Raw genomic sequence first — 21,450 nt, 5'->3', positions numbered from 1 at the left:
GTTCCGTCCGGCCCTCCTGAGTTCCCGCTGGTTCCGTCCGGCCCTCCTGAGTTCCCGCTGGTTCCGTCCGGCTCTCCTTCGTCTCCGCTGGTTCCGTCCAGCTCCGATTCACTGGTTTCCCGAGCGCCCCCAAGTGTCCGCGCTTCCCGAGCGCCCCCAAGTGTCCGCGCTTCCCGAGCGCCCCCAAGTGTCCGCGCTTCCCGAGCGCCCCCAAGTGTCCGCGCTTCCCGAGCACCCCCAAGTGTCCGCGCTTCCAGAGCGCCCCCAAGTGCCGGCTCCACGCACGTGCCCTCCTGCGTCTCCGCTGGTTCCGTCAGAGTCCGCGCTGCAAGAGCGTCCGACAGAGTCCGCTCCTCTGTGGCTCCCAGGGGGGAGCTTCCCCAAGAAAATTTTTTTTGGGGGGGGGTAAGAGGGTCACAGCCTGTGTGGCCGGGCCAAGGCCACAGAACCCCTCGGGTCCGAAAAAATAGGCCTCCCGAGTCCCCTGACCCGCCATGGCCCCCGAGTCTCCAGATCCGCCATGGCCCCCCGAGCCCCCTGACCCGCCCTGGCCCCCCGAGCCCCCTGACCCGCCATGGCCTCCCGGAACGGGCACCGCCCTGGAGGCCTCCAGAGCGCCCACCCCCCCCTCCCCATTGGATGGAGTTAGGCGTGAGGACACGCCTTCCGGAGGGGGGCGTAATGTCAGTCCTTGTCTTGTGTTTCCCCTCCTCTCGTGTCCCTATTTGGCTGTCCTCATTCCCTGTCCATTAGTTAATTAGTCCCCAGCCCTGTGTTTAATTACTCCGCACCTGTTTCTGTTCTTCCTCGTTAATTTCCCAGTGTTCTTAAACCCTGTGTTTCCCTGCCTCTGTGTCCAGTCTGATCGTCAAACCCCTGTCTTCAGTTGCTGTCTCCACGTTTCCTGTGAATCCTAAGTTTGCTGAATTAAAGTCTGTGTTTAAGAGAAGTTCCTTGCCTCTGCCTTTCCCTGCTCCCAGAGTGAGCGTGACAGTTATAATTGTTGTTATGATTATTCATGAGATTTTTTAACACATTATAAGATTTTTTATAATGCATTATGCATACCCTTATAATGTATTATAAATACGGGCTTCATAGAATGTGATATCAAAGGTTTTTTTTTTTTTTTTTTTTTTTTGAGCAACTGGGATGGTGCCCCCCAGGGAGTTGGTGCCCTACGCAAACGGCGTACTCTGCGTATAAGGAGCGGCAGTACTGGTCATATCTGACTATAACATGCCATATAGCCTATAAAACGCTCTCACATGTTTATTATTTTAATATTTTGGGAGGAGTAAAATTAGCATATGTGGTTTCAACAACCAGATGCATTTACAACCAGTCCAGTTTCATAAGGAATGCAGACCAGACCACCTCCTGAAGTGGTTTGAACAATCAGATTTATATCCGTCTCTAATTCGTTTCGGAGGGCATTTACACCTGATCTTTTCACGATCGAATAGCTATCCGATCAGAAAAAAAGAATGAAGTGACCAGGTGTAAACAGCCCCTATAACACTAGATTTCTTTTTTTCTATTCTATCTACTTTTCATTAAAAAAAATAGCTTTCTTTTTTTTCTATTCAACTTGCTTTCTTTCATAAAAACAAACAAACAAAAAAACTTGCTATGTGTACTACGCTAGGCTAACCAAGACTTGTCATAGCGCTTGCATATTGTTGCTCTTTTGTTGGTTTTGATTGCTTCTGTTATCCTCATTTGTAAGTCGCTTTGGATAAAAGTGTCTGCTAAATGACTAAATGTAAATGTAAATGTATCTCTTGCATAAAATCAATGTCAAATTGGCAGTCATACTGGTTTTCAGGATAAATTGCACTCTTTTGGTCATGTCATGTTGCTTAACTAGGCTTTTGGTCATGTCATGTTGCTTTCCCCATTACATTCAAGCAGGCTTGGGTAACCCCACTGCTTAAAAAAAACGACACTAGACGCTTCACTTGTTGAGAGCTCGTCTCTCCTCCCGTTCATAGAAAAATCACTCGAATGCGTTGTTCAACCAAGTGTCTTCCTTCTTCTCAGAGAACAATCTATTGGGACAATAACCATTCCGGATTCAAAAGTGGCCATTCAACTGAAACCGCCTTGCTTTCAGTCACTGAAGCTCTACGGAGTGCAAGACCTGAGTCCAAATCTTCAGTTCTCATTCTGCTAGATCTATCTGCTGCATTCGACACTGTAAATCATGAAATTCTTCTGTCCACCCTCTCATCGCTGAACATCACCAGAACTGCACTCCACTGGTTTGAGTCTTACCTCACAGCTAGGTCCTTCAGGGTGTCTTGGGGAGGAGAGGTATCCAAATCACATCAATTGGTCACCGGGGTTCCTCAGGGATCAGTTCTTGGACCCCTCCTCTTCTCTATATACACTACATCACTGGGACCCATAATTCAGGCACATGGTTTTTCGTACCATTGCTATACTGATGACATGCAGCTCAACCTTTTATTTTAACCAGATGATCCAACGGTACCTGCTTGTATCTCAGACTGCCTGACGGACATCTCAGCATGGATGAAAGAACATCACTTGCAACTCAACCTGGCAAAGACAGAGCTTCTCATCTTCCTAGCCATTCCATCAGTACAGCAACAGTTTACCATCCAACTGGGCTCATCAACAACAGTAATCCCATCGGGTTCAGCCAGGAACATGCAAACACAGCTTCTTATCCAGGCCCTTGTCATTTCTAGGCTGGACTATTGCAATGCTCTTCTGGCTGGACTCCCAGCATGCACAATCAGACCTCTGCAAAAGATTCAAAATGCAGCAGCACATCTTGTTTTCAATGAGCCCAAGAGGGCCCATGTCACACAATTTCTCAGGTCTCTGCACTGGCTACAAGTCGAGGCTCGCATCAAGTTCAAGTCATTGGTGCTTGTCTACAGAACAGCCATGGGCTCCGCACTCTCCTACCTCCACTCTCTTCTACATCCCCTCCTGTGGCCGTTAAACAAACGGCGGCTCGTGGTTCCATTGCAGAGAGGCACAAAATCACTCTCCAGGACGTTCTCTTTCACCATACCCTGTTGGTGGAATGACCTACCTAACTGGACAGCCAAATCCCTCACAATCTTCAAGAAACAATTGAAAACATCTTTTCCGTGCACATCTAACTGCCTCATAAAAAAAATAAAAAAAAATCTGTTCCTTTTTCTGTTCTCTTACTATCCTTGTCCTTTGCTGTCCTAGCTTTTACTACTTTTAACGATGACTGAAACATTGTCTTAATGTCGATCTCTGTTACTATATATAAAATTCAGCCCGCCGAAGTGGCTAGTGAGAGTGACCATGTTACCCGCCATAGCTGAAATTAGGGTTGAGCGATTAATTGCATTTGCGATATCGCGATATGAAAAAACATGATTTTTCAACCGCAGAGGCTACGATTACACTCTGTCACGTGACACGCGAGAGTAAAGAAGTGTGTTCGACTTGAAGATAGATCAGTGTATGACATCAAAGTACAGCGAGAGAAAGCATAAGGAGACGGCCGCTCTCTTATAGCTCTTGCAGTATTTGATGACACACAGCGATCGGTCTAGCTGCGCTGCTTCAAGTCGAACACATCTAAGCAGTCTTCAGAGGAAGCATCAAGTTGGCATGCTAAGTTGCCAAGTCCGCAGTTTGCAGTCTTACATATCATGCAGAATTGACGCGCTACATGTCAATGATATAATTTGTTGTATTTTCCTGTCAAAATAACGGAGTTCCTTTGGAATTCTTCAGCTTTTAAGAACTGCCGGGTTTCCCGGTAGTGGGCAGGACTAATGCGCAAACGGCAATCTCATTGGCTGGCGCTCACCTTTTATCCTCCCTGTTTTGATTTCAGCGAATCAGTTCGAGCAAACGCATACAACCTGATTAATATTCATGAACCCAGCAGTTTAATAATCCTTAGTGTGTTTTATATTGTTCTTATTAGTAGTAGAATTCGTAGTAGTTTTATCTTATCAGTATTATTTGTAGTTTCCCCCCCCTTTTTTTATAGAAACACTAAATGACAAACAATATCTTAAGCACCACCACCAGACCTAAGTTCAGTCAACATGACAAATATGCAATCATACATGGTTATTCTAATTACTAAAGTTCTATCATCATTTAATGCTAAATTATCGTAATATCATATAATGTTTGACTGACTGATGCTAAGTGAGATATAAAAAAAAACTGTGCCATTTTCGAAACATAAGCTATATATATATATATTATATATATATATATATATATATATATTATATATATATATATATATATATATATATATATATATATATATATATATATAAGTATATCAGATAATTAATATTAGTCTGGTGAGTAAACTAAAACAAATTACAAGCCAATGGAGATTCTATTGCCAAGTAGAGGGTTGATAATATTTACAATAATCAATTGATTTTGATAGGTGTCTCTCACATTGTCCCACAGAAACATTACAATAGTGTAGATTAGTGTACAATATTTTATAATAATAATTTATTCTATTTAGTGACCATTTCATTCATTTAACATTTAAAATTGGGGGCATCCAAGTTATTTGACATATTTGAACATTTACAAAAAAAAAGTAACAATAGTTACTTTCCCTGGTAATTAGTTTATTTTATAATGATGTAACTCAGTTACTGTTTGTGAGAAGTAACTAGTAATATAACTAATTACTTTTTTAAAGTAACGTGCCCAACACTGCATACTATACAATGATTTATTACTTGTCTTTGTTGAATAATACAGAATATAAAAAGCTAATAATCACATATTACATCGCAATATTGGTAAAAAAAAAAATCGCAATTAGATTATTTTCCAAAATCGTTCAACCCAAGCTGAAATGCACTTGCATTTAGTTGCATTGGGGGGTGTTAATGTCAAGCCTTGTTTATCATACACACACACACACACTGAAAATGTTTTCAAGATATCCTGCACAAACCTGAGCATTCTCTGGTTATCTAGAACAGAGCTTCGCACCACGTTCAAAAATAAAAGTTAAAGCTAGAGGATGAAATCATCTGAATAGCCAAACAAAAATGAATGATGGCAAACATACACTAATATAACACCAACAAGGAACTTGGCGCTAAGCTAACCACATGTTACACCTGTTTAAAACATGCAGCAAACTACAGGGAAATACAAAGATCTTTTTTTTCTCCCCCAGCTATTTAGCAGAGGGTCTTGTATGCACAATGAACAAGATCTGTGTTGCTGCATAGCACAGGGCAGACACAGGTTATTAGCCATGATACATAGAGAAACACAAGGACATGAAACAGTCACAGAGTAACCACAAAGTGAAATAAAATAATGGACGAGCGTATCAACACAGTTGGCAACTCTTCCTCTAGGAGAAATGTTCAAGAACAATCACAGAACACGTAGGCTGTAAATAGCAGTTACAAACCTGCTATTTGGCAAGCAGCTGACATTGTTCTTGCTGAGATTTTCATTCTTTTTAACCAAGGGAGACCCACAAATTGATGTGTGTGTTTTGAGTCTAGAGCTAATATTAAGCAATTTAAATGGAAAATGTGTGCAAGAACAAAGGACAACTACATCAGCTTATTGTTTTAAAGGGGTCCAGGCAGTTTTAAGATGATGAAAACACTATTTTGCATTAATAGGACTTGGTGTTTGTGTCACAAATAAGCACTCTGTATGTTTGCAGAAATATATTCTTATTGTAAATACAATGAAATTGTCTACTGGCACATAGTATGTTTGAAATATGACTATTGTGCATTCTCTCTGCATTATGTTACCATGAGTTAATCGGTCATAGCTCCATCGAGTGAACATAATTTGTCCAGAACTCTTTGATCCCCTTTAAAACAATCATAGTTTGTGTATTTGTTTGTGTGTGTGTGTGTGTGTGTGTGATTCACCTTTTCTTTTCTTACTTCTGCTCAGCACACTAACAGCACAGTGTAATCTGGTCAAACACTCAACACACTACACAAACTACGTGGACATGGATGAACCCTGTGGAACCCTTTAACTGTTGCACAAATGCAACAGAAAGAGGGGAAGGAGCCGTGTACCTATTTACCTTTATCTGCCTCTACAGCCTCAATAGTAGCTGAAGAGAAGAAGAGGGAAATTGCAAAACGAGTAAGAGAGGTGAGCAGAACATGTTACATTTGTCCAGTCAGATGAACAGAAAAAAAGAGCCCAAATGGACATACAACATCTTTATATCATTAAATACACTAGGCCCACTACGGGGCCAAGACAGGTGGATATTAGAGGGTAAAGAGAGCAGCATGAACAATGGGTAGTTAGTTTCAGATGAAGCAACGTGACATGTAAACAGATTTGACTCCCACTATGAACAATGGATATGTGTCAAATTGGAAATTAATGAGGAAGTGAAAGTACGTCAGACTTAATGGTTAGTCAAAGCAATTCAAGTGATATAAAGGAGTTCAGTGATTGTGTCTTTCATTGCTTTAGTTTAAAATCTGCATAATGTACCAGGAGAACTACACTGAATAAAATTATAAATGCAACACTTTTGTTTTTGCCCCCATTTTTCATGAGCTGAACTCAAAGATCTAAGACTTTTTCTATGTACACAAAAGGCCTATTTCTCTCAAATATTGTCCCAAATTCCATCCGAAAACCAGTCAGTATCTGGTTTGACCACCATTTGCCTTTGGAGTGCAACACATCTCCTTCGCATAGAGTTGATCAGGTTGTTGATTGTGGCCTGTGGAATGTTGGTTGCTGGAAATTTGCTGGATATTGGCAGGAACTGGAACACGCTGTCGTATACGCCGATCCAGAGCATCCCAAACATGCTCAATGGGTGACATGTCCGGTGAGTATGCTGGCCATGCAAGAAGTGGGATGTTTTCAGCTTCCTGGAATTGTGTACAGATCCTTGCAACATGGGGCCGTGCATTATCATGCTGCAACATGAGGTGATGGTCATGGATGAATGGCACAACAATGGGCCTCAGAATCTCGTCACGGTATCTCTGTGCATTCAAAATGCCATCAATAAAATGCACCTGTGTTCGTTGTTCATAACATGCGCCTGCCCATACCATAACCCCAGCGCCACCATGGGCCACTCAATCCACAACGTTGACATCAGCAAACCACTCACCCACACGACGCCATATACGCTGTCTGCCATCTGCCCTGTACAGTGAAAACCGTGATTCATCCATGAAGAGAACACCTCTCCAAAGTGCCAGACACCATCGAATGTGAGCATTTGCCCACTCAAGTCAGTTACGACGACGAACTGCAGTCAGATCGAGACCCCGATGAGGACAACGAGCATGAAGATGAGCTTCCCTGAGACGGTTTCTGACAGTTTGTGCAGAAATTCTTTGGTTATGCAAACCGATTGTTGCAGCAGCTGTCCAGGTGGCTGGTCTCAGACGATCTTGAAGGTGAAGATACTGGATGTGGAGGTCCTGGGCTGGTGTGGTTACACGTGGTCTGCGGTTGTGAGACCAGTTGGATGTACTGCCAAATTCTCTGAAACGCCTTTGGAGATGGCTTAAGGTAGAGAAATGGACATTCAATTCACGGGCAACAGCTCTGGTGGACATTCCTGTAGTCAGCATGCCAATTGCACGCTCCCTCAAAACTTGCGACATCTGTGGCATTGTGCTGTGTGATAAAACACTGTGTGATAGAGTGGCCTTTTATTGTGGCCAGCCCAAGGCACACCTGTGCAATAATCATGCTGTCTAATCAGCATCTTGATATGCCACACCTGTGAGGTGGGTGGATTATCGCGGCAAAGGAGAAGTGCTCACTAACACAGATTTAGACAGATTTGTGAACAATATTTGAGAGAAATAGGCCTTTTGTGTACATAGAAAAAGTCTTAGATATATGAACTCAGCTCATGAAAAATGGGGCCAAAAACAATAGTGTTGCATTTATAATTTTGTTCAGTGTAAATTAACATTATTTATCATGACTGGTAACACCAAAGCAAGAGGAAGAAATACCCAAAAGCTTCAAGGGTTTTTACAGCAACTTGGATCAGCAACTTTGTGTGTATGTGTGTTTGGTCTTCATTAAAGTTTTGTCTGCTAACAGAATCTGACAAACCGCCATCCTCGCATTGTCTATTTTCAACACAATCCACATTCAACACTTACCACCATTATCACAAGTTATCATATAAAACTACAAGAATATGCTGTAAAAACGACAAAAACAGCAACGCAGACGCACACACACATAAAGACTTCAGCAGTAATGGGGGTCACAACATTGCAGTAGAAGCACAATGATGTCCGTGTAGAGATAAGGGTGGGGCATCTTTTGTGATTCTATCAATGCTGTAGCAGAACATTGCTGACATCACTCTACATCTGGCATGTTCCCAAACCAGCTAGCCACATGCAAACATGGCCACTCATATAAAATTTGGGTAACAGTGTAATGTTTAAGTAAACATTGTATTTAAAAAATAAAGCTGACAATTCAAGGAAAACATAAGCAGTGAAATTATTTTACAGGATCAAATCTCGCCAAATAATAATAAAGTAATGGACAGAACATGTCAGTATGATGAGAGCAAGCTTGATTTCTGCCTTGATTTGAGAATGACAAGAGCAATTATTAAATTATCCTCTTTCATTCACAGTTTGTCAGTTTTGTGTATTCAGTATAAAAGGGGATGATATTACTGATGTAAGATAAGCCTCAATAAATTAGCACTTTATAATGTGCTGAAAATTACATATTTGTTCATGCCTCTTTGTGTAATGATGAGAAAACAGCACCTAAAATGTACTTTGTGTGTTTTAGGAACATACTCTCCTTTCTGATTCACTGAGTCCAGCATCATGTCACTCCCATCCTATTAAACGATTACAAGGAGAGCCCTTGAAATCAGCTGCAGGTTTTTGTCTTTAGTTCATGTCTGTTAGCATGTACTAGTGCACAAATATGCTGTCATTATGCTAGTTCCCAAAAGAAACCTTCAGCACAATTAAAATACTCACTTAAAATTCGGTCTTTCTCTTCAGGAAAGTTGAAAAAATATATACTGGTAACCAAGCCTGCACTCTGCTTATTTAAATTTGTGGTAAATAAAATGCTACCAAGAGTGAAAATGTCCCCTTTGCCTAATGCCAACTGCAAGTAGAGACCTGCGCAAGATTCTGTCCCACGCCCGCCCGCTCCCACAGAAATATATCTCCCACTCCTGCCCGCGACATTCATGTTTTGTCCCGCTCCCGCCCGCAAAAGCCTGCATAAAAGTAATCTATAAAGATTTTTTTCTGTACATCGAAGAAATTTACATGAAATGGTTCTGTAACATCTCCTAAACTCCACAATATCCCAGCATAAACGCTACCGATAAAATATTTGTTATTTAGGCTAAGCATCAACATTCACAAACCACTGTTATTTTTAACAGAAAAGCAAGCATGGGCTGCTGCCAACATGGTTAGGCATGGCAAAATGCGAGCAGCGCTTCCTTTATTATCACTAAAAGCTGACATCTCAGTTCATCGCAATCTAATTAAGCTCTGTTATAACACAATGAATCTTTCACAATGTCTACACTTCGTGTATTAAAATTTGTGACGATTAGTGAGCACGCAATTTCAGCACTGTGGTGAGTCCCCTCTGACTGGCCATTGCATTCCAGAAATCAACAGCTGAGTCTGTGATTGGCTACATTGCGCATCCCTTTAAACACGTGTTATAAATAGAAACTTTGCCTAGCTTTCGCATGTTAATCATTTTAATGTTAATATTAGTTGTTCCTTTTGCTTTTATGCAACAGATAAATAACAATTGATATTTTTTAGACATTTTATGCTTAGATCATTTCTATTTTGCGGGGGTCCTGCGAATAATTTCATTCTCCCGCATCCCACACACACACAAGTCTCTTCCCGCCCGCACCCGCACTCGCCCATCAAGAGTTGTCCCGCGCCGCACCCTGTTGCGGGAGTGCAGGTCTCTACCTGCAAGGACCAGCAATCATGGATTTATTGGTTTGACATAAAAAGTATTAGGTATCAAGCAAAAAAAAAAAGAGAAAAAAAAAAAAAAGGACAAGTACATATCCCAAATTCCAGTTTCAACACAAAATTACACTACTGTTTAAAAGTTTGGGGTCAGTAAGTTTACTCTCTTATGCTCAAGGTTGCATTTATTCGATCAAAAATATAGTAAAAACAGTAATATTGTGAAACAAGTTTACAATTTTAAAATGGTCATGACATAATGGTCCCTGATATTTTGTAGTGGACAGCACATTCCAGGGCCCAGTTTATGGTGAGGCCCCTCTCTGACCACAATAGTGGACAAACGTTTGCTACATTTTGATTGGATCTTGGTGGACTAATCAGAAAAAGATGCCAGGACAACAGCCAGACACCTTTTAGAGGGCAAGAAGACCTTTGGTACAGAGCCCAGGAAGGACAGGACTTCTCATTGGTCAAAATGCAGTTTCTGCCATTCACCTTAAGACTGTTTCCTAAGTTTTGCCCAATGACCGACATAAAAATTCCTAAGGACCTCTGGACGCAGCAGCAGTCGGTGAAACAAAGAGAGATCACAGAGTTCCATCCAAATCCATTCATAACTATGTTCTCAAACCTTAAACTGATGCAAACTACAATACACACATCTTATATTTATTCAGAGAAATAAGTATTCTCAGTGACAGCAATGTGTAGTGCAACATTTTACACAAGCTCAGCTGTTAATGGACAAATGAATGCATGAATGACAGTTCAATCTTTTTCCATCATGTTTGGACTTAATGTGTTCGTAACATTGCCAAAGGTATTCTGATTGTGGTTTGGTAAGTGAATAATGCACTGAAAAAACTTTAGTGAAACATTTCTAAATGTGTGTTTGGACTATGCAAATAAGTTCCCCAGGAGGAAAGAAGGGTGTCCCCCCACTCTGATGGAAACATATCACAGGCCAATCACAGCCTGGAAATGGAGAAGCGCCAAATTGCAATCTCCTCATCGGAAAGACATAAAGATACCTTCCTGTTGAGTCCCGAAAGGGAAGGGATACTAACAGATCAACACATTCTGAGTCTTTCGTCCAGAGAGATTGTAACAGATATCTGTTCTGATTCTCCTGATTCTCACTTCAAGGTACTTTTACTTGCATGTTCTAGGCAAGGACCTTCTGCACCTACTCCAGGGCTTTATCTGCGTGTTCCAGATTTTAGGACCCTTTGGTGCTCCAGGAGATCAGCATCCTACAGTGCTTCCATGTTCAAGACTATTGAATCAGATTCCTGCTCCTTTCTGCATTGTGCCAGCACAACCAGTGGATGAAATCACCGCCACCGGACTGCTCACTTAACCACAGAGATCACTTTATCCAAACCTCCTCCAGAGACCTTGGCATTGTTGTATATTATCAGTATAGGATTTTTCTAAGTTACATTAGATATTATATAGCTGATTGCAGTTGATAACAAATAATCTTTTAAGTATTTGTTTGATGCATAATAAGTTTATCTTTCCAGACATACAGTGCCCTCCAAAAGTATTGGAACAGTAAAGACAAAATGGCTCTGTTGACTGTGGAGTCAAGACATGTACAAATATGATTAAAAGATGAATATGAGACAAAACTACAGAATGTCACATTTTATTATTGGGTGATTCAACACATAGATGTTTAACCAGCTAAGAAGTTCAGCACTTTTAGAGTTTCATCCCCCTATCTGATGTGAGCATAAGTATTGGAACAGTTGCCTCACAGGCCTTTCTAAGTGATCAGCTGTGTCCTGTTGCATTAATTCTTCAGATATTAAAAGCAGGGAATGTGTCTTATCAGCTCTAGCAAAACAAAGAGATCAATCAAGAGTTTGGAAACCACCAGCGACACCAGCAACCAACAACGACCTGATCAGCTGAGAAAACAACAGTAGTTGATGACAGACTAATCCTAAAAGCTGTGAAAATGAATCCTAAAAGACATGTCTGTAAAATCACCAACAACTTCCAGAAAGCTGGGATGATGCTCTGACAATTTACTGTCCTCAGGAGACTTAGAATTACGTGTGGTGTCGTGGCATGGGCATGCATGGCTGCCTCTGGAACAGGCCCTCTCAAATTTACTGATGACAATGCATGATGACAGTAGTAGAATGAATTTGGAAGGGTACAACCATCTTGCCTACCAATATTCAAGAACATGCCACCAGATTCATTGGGAAGTACTTCATATTGCATCAGGACAATGACCCAAAACACCCTGCCAGTTCAGTCAAGGAATTTATAAGGGCAAAGAAATGGAAAGTCTTAGATTGCCTAAGCCAATCTGCAAATTTAAATCCGATTGAACATGAATTTCACCAGCTGGAGAGGAGAGTAAAGGCAGAAACTCCCCAAAACAAGCAACAATTGGAATTGGCTGCATTAAAGGCTGGGAAAAGCATTTCAAAGGATGATACCAAGAGTCTGGTGATGTCTATGGGTCCCAGACTCACTGCTGTGATTGTGCGCAAGGGATCTGCAACTAAATAATAGCTTTTAATCTTTTATATCTGCCTTATGTTCAACTGTCCCAATACTTATGCTCACATCAATGAGTGGGATGAACTCTAAAAGTGCTGTTCTTTTTATTTGGCAAAACATGTATGTGTTGAAACGGCTAATAATAAAATGTGACATTCTGTACTTTTGTCTCATATTCATCTTTTAATCATATTTGTAAATGTCTTGACTCCACAGCCAACAGAGAAATTTTGTCTTTACTGTTCCAATACTTTTGGAGGGTACTGTATATGCACAAACAGTTTGTAACACTCCAAAGACAAAGGAAAACATGAAATCGTATCATATGACCCCTTTAAGTGACACGTGATACAAAAATCATAAAGTCATTGGTGACGTGAGTACCCATCACTACACTTTTTCAAAATAGTGAAAGCAAATTCACTACACTTTTGATATATAGAGGTACCATTAAAATCTGCTAAATGATTAAATGCAAATGTAATGTCCGAAACCTTTTTACAACGAACGATAGATAATATAAAAATATGATAATGATAACACATTAGAAACTTTTGTTTAAAAAAGCAGCAGCCAACTGCATTTCATAATGCTTTGTGTATAAATGACACAATCAGGTTTTGCATGGATTCTGTTTATAACAATTTAAAGTGAAAGTGACGTGACATGTGGCCAAGTATGGTGACCCATACTCAGAATTTGTGCTCTGCATTTATCCCATCCTAAGTGCACACACACAGCAGTGAACACACACACCGTGAACACCAGTGTTGGGGGTAACGCATTACAAGTAACGCGAGTTACGTAATAATATTACTTTTTTCAAGTAACTAGTAAAGTAACGCATTACTTTTTAATTTACAAGAAAATATCTGTTACTTTTTCAAAAAATTAACGCCAGTTACTTTCACATTTATTGACTGACAGTGCACTGTGTGAACATGCTGTTACTATAGTTCTAGACTAAATGTGAATGTGCATTAATTCATCCCACTCGCAAAAAACAGATTTAGTATTCATCAAAATGAATTAAAACAGTGAAATGCAAACTCACAATATGTCGCAAACCTGCAATAATTAAATATGTTAAACAACACAAATGTATCTAATCCCAGTTTATTAACCAATGTCTCTGCTGACCTTTGATGATCCAGTTCAACCATACTAATAAGCAAATATTACTTTAGATAAACTAACAATTGTGCTTCTTGTATTAAAAACAATCAAGCCCTGCTCATATTTAAAAAGTAATGCAAAAGTAACGTAACACATTACTTTCCATAAAAAGTAGCTAAGTAACGTAATTAGTTACTTTTTTAGGGAGTAACGCAATATTGTAATGCATTACTTTTAAAAGTACCTTTCCCCAACACTGGTGAACACACACCCAGAGCAGTGGGCAGCCATTTATGCTGTGGCGCCTGGGGAGCAGTTGGGGGTTTGGTTCCTTGCTCAAGGGCACCTCAGTCGTGGTATTGAGGGTGGAGAGAGCAGTGGTTATTGCGCAGTGGGGTGGTGATGGCGCAGTGGATAAGACACATGCCTTTGGTGTGAGAGACCCGGGTTCGAATCCACTGTGAGACACCAATGTGTCCCTGAGCAAGACACTTAACCCCTAGTTGCTCCAGAGGCGTGCGACCTCTGACATATATAGCAATTGTAAGTCGCTTTGGATAAAAGCGTCAGCTAAATGAGTTAATAATATTCACTCACCTCACCTGCCGGACCTGAGACTCGAAACTTGCAACCTTTGGATTACGAGTCCTACTCTCTAACCATTAGGCCACGACTTAAGTATATGTAAGAGTAATGTTTAAGAGTAAAGTTTAAGTATATGTAAAAGTGGGTGGGGCACTGATACTCTTTCCTATGCAATAAACGTTAGCCAATCATAACAGTGGATATTTACTGACAAGGTTTAAGGAAGCTACCCCCTTAAAATGGATCATTATAGACAAGGGTCAGAATGAAGGTTGGAAAAAAACATTTGCAAAAATGATTATTTCCAACCTTCATTCTGACCCTTTACAGGGAAGGGTCAGACATATGTATATATATATATATGTAAGTAAAAAAATAAATAAATAAATAAATAAATAAGCATATTTTAAATTAGATTTTTTTTGTTTTTTTTTTTGTGATAGTACAGCTTAAAAAAGTTCATTAACTAATTTCATGGGGCCTTCAAGTGAACATCTTGTTATTCCTATAAAAGCAATCAATAAATCTAAATGTGCTAGTTTTGCCCTTATGTTAATTGTAGTCAATTTCCCTGTAATAGTATTCTCAGAAATCTTTAAGATTCCTTACTGATATCTTATCCACCACAAAGTGGTAATAATACTGGACGGAGTGAATCTGAGATTAAAAATAAACTGAGAGCATGTTCCTTGAGTCATGACTCTATCATGAACAAAAGCATTTGTATTAAATCCTTTGGGGCTCCTTTATATAAATCGCGGCAGAGTGAAACTGTGTTTCTTAAGAACAGACGATCTGAATTATACTTGCACAACTGATTATACCTGCAGTTTCTAGGGAGACAAGAGAATGAAGAGAAGACAATATTTGACAAAGATTGAAAGATTTGAAAGACATAGACATAGACAGAGAGGGAGAGAGAGAGAGAGAGAGAGAGAGAGAGAAATAAGAGAAGCAAAAGGAAAGGAAGCAAAGAGGAAATTATATGAGTTTCATAAAACAACCACCAGGGGGTGCACACATCATTCACGGAGTTAAATATCAATTAAATGTGTGCAGTTGTATGTGTTAAGGTTGTTCTATATGTGAAAATACTAACTTGGGAAATCTACTAACAGTCTGTAACAGAACAAATTAAAATTAAATTGTATAAAAATGTGCTGGTTAATACTGTAAAATTAACAGCCAAGAGATATGATATCACAGTTAGCTTAAAGTGATTTACATATTCCTGACGTGTGTATCTCACCATTCTGGAGTTTCTCTTTGCCTCCAGACAGAACGCCACTGGGTAGCATGCCAGTTGGAGTGAGACCCTTCAGCGTCAAAACACTCTCACTCTCCTCTCTATAACAGAACATTTTGTACATGTTGTTACGTATAAATATTAACACACAAATATACAAAAATACATACACAATAACTGACAGTTTACCAGCTGTATTCTTTATTTTATAATTATAATTCTTTATTTTACACACACACAATATTTGTATTATATTTTTAAATATTTGTTTAATGTCATCTTTTTCATGACTGAAGGCAAATATCACTGATACCAATACTACTGATGTGTCTAGGAAATTGATCTTTGTTCCCTAATATTTAACCATTGACTATAGCCATTGAACATTAAAGTATAACTGAGAGCTATCATTTTTAAAATTTATTAGACTTTAAAAAATAACATTTATTTTCCATTATAATATATATCATACCTGTGCCCTTCAGCAAGTAGGAAATATACAGAAATTTTATAAAGTTATCAAACACTAAATTCTAAATTAAATATACAGTTGAAGTCAGAAGTTTGCCTACACCTTGCAGAATCTGCAAAATGTTAAATTATTTGACCAAAATAAGAGGGATCATACAAAATGCATGTTATTGTATATTTAGTAATGACCTGAATAAGAAATTTCACATAAAAGATGTTTCCATATAGTCCACAAGAGAAAATAATAGTTGAATGTATAAAAAATGACCCCATTCAGAAGTTTACATACACTTGATTCTTAATACTGTGTTGTTACCTGAATGATCCACAGCAGTATTTTTTTTGTTTAGTGATAGTTGTTCATGAGTCCCTTTTTTGTCTTGAACAGTTAAACTGGCTTCTGTTCTTCAGAAAAATAAGTGAAGTGAGTGAAGTGACATACTGCCAAGTATGGTGACCCATACTCGGAATTCGTGCTCTGCATTTAACCCATCCAACGTGCACACACACAGCAGTGAACACACACACACACCATGGACACACACCCGGAGCAGTGGGCAGCCAATTATGCTGCGGCGCCCGGGGAGCAGTTGGGGGTTCGGTGCCTTGCTCAAGGGCACCTCAGTCGTGGTATTGAGGGTGGAGAGAGCGCTGGACATTCACTCCCCCCACCTACAATCCCTGCCGGCCCGAGACTCGAACCCGCAGCCTTTTGGATTACGAGTCCGACTCTCTAACCATTAGGCCACGACTTCCTTCAGGTAATCCTTCAGGTCCCACAAATTCTTTGGTTTTCCAGCATGTTTTGTGCATTTGAACCCTTTCCAACAATGACTGTATGATTTTGAGATCTATCTTTTCATTCTGAGGACAACTGAGGGACTCATATGCAACTATTACAGAAGGTTCAAACGCTCACTGATGCTCCAGAAAGAAAAACAATGCAAGGGGGTGAAGATGTGTACAGTTTTGAAGATGTGTACAGTTTTCTTATTTTGCCTAAATAATATATATATATTTTTTTTTTTTTTTTTTTTTTTTTTTCCATTTAGTACTGCCTTTCAGAAGCTACAGAAGATAATTACATGTTTCCCAGAAGACAAAATAAGTAAAATTTACCCTGATCTTCAAATTCAAATTCACCCTCTGGCTTTTTTCTGAGATTTTTCTGAAGAACAGCGGCCAGTTTAACTGTTCAGGACAAACAAAGGACTCATGAACAACTATCACTAAACAAAAAACACAGCTGTGGATCATTCAGATAACAACACAGTATTAAGAATCAAGATCATTTTTATAAATTCAACTATTATTTTCTCTTGTGGACTATATGTAAACACCTTTTATGTGAATATCTTATACAAGTCAGTACTAAATAAACAATAACATGCATTTTGTATGATCCCTCTTATTTTGGTAAAATAATTAACATTTTTCAGATTCTGCAAGGTGTATGTAAAATTTTGATTTCAACTGTAGATACATCCTTAAAACTACAAAAGTTATTGATTTACTCTTTTTTCTTTTGTTTTTTGATTAACAGACATCACAGATGTTGGGTTATTAGGTTATTTTGCTGCTATTACTTTAAGAGCTGCCACTGCTGAACATGACATGGACATGCCGCTTTAATATGAAATGATGCAGGCTACAGCGCACGCCTCTGTATTTGTGTGTGCAATTGAATAGCACACGCTATGAGCACAGTGTAACGGCTGACAGGACAGGAAAATTAGTTTTTACTGACATAAGAGCCTAACAAAATTTCATCTGACCGCAGCTCACTGATGTACTACTGAAGCTGCCTCATCACCTGTACCATTTCCACATTAATTTGACTAGCGCCTGATGCTGAGGTGAAGTTGGAGTAAAGAATGCTGTCGTAAAGACGCTCTGCGTCTAAGTACATGCAATTTTTGTCAAGAAAAAGAGACAGAAGCAGCAGTTGTGAGTGGACCCCGCCCCACATTAACTGTGTTAAATATTTTAATGCTGTTAAACTGGAAAAATTAATCGATTGCGTTAACACCATTTTTGACAGCTCTATTTATATATTAGTGAAATACATAAATATTTATATACAGTATCTCACAGAAGTGAGTACACCCCTCACATTTTTGTAAATATTTTAATATATCTTTTCATGTGACAATACTGAAGAAATGACACTTTGCTACAATGTAAAGTAGTGAGTGTACAGCTTGTATAACAGTGTAAATTTGCTGTCCCCTCAAAATAACTCAACACACAGCCATTAATGTCTAAACTGCTGGCTACAAAAGTGAGTACACCCCTAAGTGAAAATGTCCAAATTGGGCCCAATTAGCCATTTTCTCTCCCCGGTGTTATGTGACTCGTTAGTGTTACAAGGTCTCTGGTGTGAATGGGGAGCAGGTATGTTAAAGATCAAGATCAAGAGTTTTTATTTGTCACATACACAATTATACAGGGTATAACCAGCAGTGAAATGTAGGTCAGGTCCGCTCCAAGGACAGTGCAATTATATAGAATACAAATATTAAGGAGAAAAGTACAAAACATAAAATAAAACAATAAAATAAAATAAAATAAAAGATAAGATAAAAAATATAAATATAAATGTGCAGGTCAGTATGTTGTTGACTTAAATAGTAATAAGAGGAATGTGCAAAAAGAATGTGCAAAAAGTTGTACAGGGTATTTGAATAGCAGCAATATGAGGTAGAGAAAAATTATGAATAGCTTATTGATATATGATATTTACATGGAGAAAAATTATGAATAACTTATTGATATGGTGATATTACATGGAGTCAAGTGATGTTATGACACAGAGTTAGAGTTTAGGAGCCTGATGACCTGGGGGAAGAAGCTCCTCCTAAGTCTCTCAGTTTTTGCCATCAGGCTACGGAAGCGCTTACCAGATGGAAGCAAAATGAATAGTCGGTTAGCAGGGTGATTTGAGTCCTTGAAGATTTTAACAGCTCTATTTTTGCAGCGTTTGAGGTAGATGTCCTGCAGAGAGGGGAGAGCAGACCCTGAGATGCGCTCAGCTAAGCGCACAACTCTCTGTAGTGCTTTGCAGTCCTGATTGGAGCTGTTTCCATACCACACTGAGATGCACTGAGTCAATACACTTTCTATGGTCCCTGAATAGAACGTTTTCAGGATTGCTGGTGAGACCCTGAATTTCCTCAGCTGACGCAGATGGTACAGTCTTTGCCTGGCTTTCTTAACCTGTGTTTGGATGTGTGTAGTCCAAGTCAGGTTCTCTGAGATGTTTACACCGAGGTACTTGAAGCTACTCACCCTCTCCACAGGGGTCCCACTGATCATAAGAGGAGTGTAGGGCTGCTGCTGTCTCTTCCTAAAGTCCATGATCAGCTCTTTAGTTTTGCTCACATTCAGAGAGAGACAGTTGTCCTGGCACCATGATGTGAGTCTCTCTACCTCATCCAAATATGCGGTCTCATCGTTGTTGGAGATGAGGCCCAGAACCACAGTATCATCAGCGAATTTGACAATAGATGTGGAGCTGTGAGAGGACACGCAGTCATGCGTGTAGAGAGAGTAGAGCAGGGGACTCAGGACACAGCCCTGTCGGGCTCCTATGTTCAGAGTGATGGAGTTTGAGGTGAACTGGCCAACTTTCACCACTTGAGGTCTGTCGGTGAGGAAGTCTTGAATCCAGTCACAGAGTGAGGAGTTTAGGCCGAGGTCTGTGAGTTTAGATGCCAGCTTGATGGGGACTATAGTGTTGAAAGCTGAGCTATAGTCAATGAATAGCAGCCTTACATAATTCCCATTGTTGCTGTCCATGTGTGTGAGGGAAGAGTGGAGAACGTGAGAAATGGCATCGTCCGTGGATCTGTTTGGGCGATAGGCAAATTGAAGAGGGTCCAAAGTATCAGGGATGGAGGAGCAGATGTGGCTCTTTACAAGTCTCTCAAAAACCTTCATGACTATAGATGTGAGGGCAACTGGGCGATAGTCATTCAGGCAAGAGGGTTTATTGTTCTTTGGCACAGGGATAATAATGGATTTTTTGAATGAAGTGGGAACCACAGAGGTAGCAAGGGACTCATTAAAGATGGAAGTGAACAAACCAGCGAGCTGATCGGCGCAGGACCTCAGAACACGGCCGGTTATCCCATCAGGTCCGGCTGCTTTCCTGACGTTCACTCTCTTTAGCGCCCTCCGAACCTCATCCTCCGACACGGTGATTACAGGATCGTCGCTGCTCTGCCTGTTGCTTCCTGACGCGCTGGTCGGCAGAAACGCGCCGCCGCCGTTGCCATCGAAGCGGCCGTAGAAGATGGATTACTAAGTGCCATGTTAGCAGTTTGCATTGTATGCATCAGTGAAATATTAAGCATATTAGCAGCAGCATTTAGCATCTGTGTTTATACAGCTGGAGCAAAGGAATTTTAGAGCATGTAATCTCTATGAGGACACGCCAATAGTAACGGACATCAGGTTAAACAAAATAAGCATTCTTGTGTATGCATTTCAACTGGGGTTCACCATATACATCGGCGTTATCTCAATGCTCACGTTTGTTATTTCTAAGGTCAATGTTTTCATCGTGATGAGTGTGTGGTTGATTTCAGCTGCACGCAGTGTCACTAGCCGTCAGCAGTTTTATCAATCAGTGTTGCAGCAAGAAGGGAATTAAGAGTTATCCCTTAAGATCACTATCTATGGTTGATATAATCCTGAATGAAATATGCATAATGGGTAATGTAGTTCACAGAAATGTGCTCGTGTGCTGTGTGCTCTAGCTGTGCAGTTCAGGAAACGGAGAAAGAACATTTATATTCTGCTTTATTTCAGTTCAAGTAAGTCCACCCAGGAGTTGCAGTTTTGTGCACTGTAACCCTGATAACTCTTATCTACATAAGAGTGTAAATGGCATGCATTGTTTAACTTTGTCTGTCTTCATTGCACGAACATGAATTAACGAGCTTTTATGCTGCCTCTGGGACTGATGAAGTGTAGAAAGTAATAGCAGACATCAAATTACTAAATTATGATATTTGCTCGGGTGGATGCTGGGGTTTTATCTATCGGATTGCAACATATATCCATTTTGTTAATTAACATTACACATAGTGCACATCTAATTAGAGTTAAGCCAGGTAGCCAAGGCACACATAATTGTAGGCCACTATTATTAAGCCAGTCGGCGTGGTAGCCAAGGCTCTCAGTCACAGGCCACTAGTGTTAAGCCTGTCGGCGTGGTAGCCCAGTCACACATAGATAGTATTGCATGCGGATCACATGGCTCTTCGGAGCAGCAGCAGTACATATGTCTTGGCGATAGATCTGCTTTGTGGGGGGTGTCTTGTTTTTCCTTGTCTGTTCATCTTTATGTATGTGGATACATGCTTGTCCACTGATGCAGCAGTTTATCCTTATATTTAGCAGCATGCATATATTGGCTTGTATTGTGTACCGTGTCTCCTACTTTGCTGGGTTTTTTTCATATGTGTTATATGTGCAACAGCAGTATTTCCTACATGCTCACAGCAGCATGTTGTG

The 21,450-nt window shown here is 40.0% G+C and overlaps 1 protein-coding gene across 4 annotated transcripts in view; it reads right to left on the bottom strand.

The window, feature by feature from the left end:
- LOC306872667 (protein phosphatase 3 catalytic subunit alpha-like) overlaps positions 1-21,450 on the bottom strand; it is a 200,140-nt gene that overhangs the window by 3,046 nt on the left and 175,644 nt on the right. For 2 of the 4 annotated variants that reach the window (XM_079421342.1, XM_079421343.1), the window contains 2 exons: positions 15,463-15,560; positions 14,650-15,046 (listed from right to left, as the gene is read on the bottom strand). In XM_079421342.1, coding sequence (XP_079277468.1) covers positions 14,994-15,046; positions 15,463-15,560 — 151 coding nt within the window. In that variant the 3' untranslated portion in view covers positions 14,650-14,993. Of the gene's footprint in view, positions 1-14,649; positions 15,047-15,462; positions 15,561-21,450 lie in introns of those variants that run through there. The other 2 variants (XM_079421340.1, XM_079421341.1) reach the window with 1 other exon arrangement.

Source organism: Barbus barbus (genome assembly GCF_936440315.1).
Source record: "Barbus barbus genome assembly, chromosome: 1".
NCBI lineage: Eukaryota > Metazoa > Chordata > Actinopteri > Cypriniformes > Cyprinidae > Barbus > Barbus barbus.
This window is presented reverse-complemented; position numbering and strand designations above follow the sequence as displayed.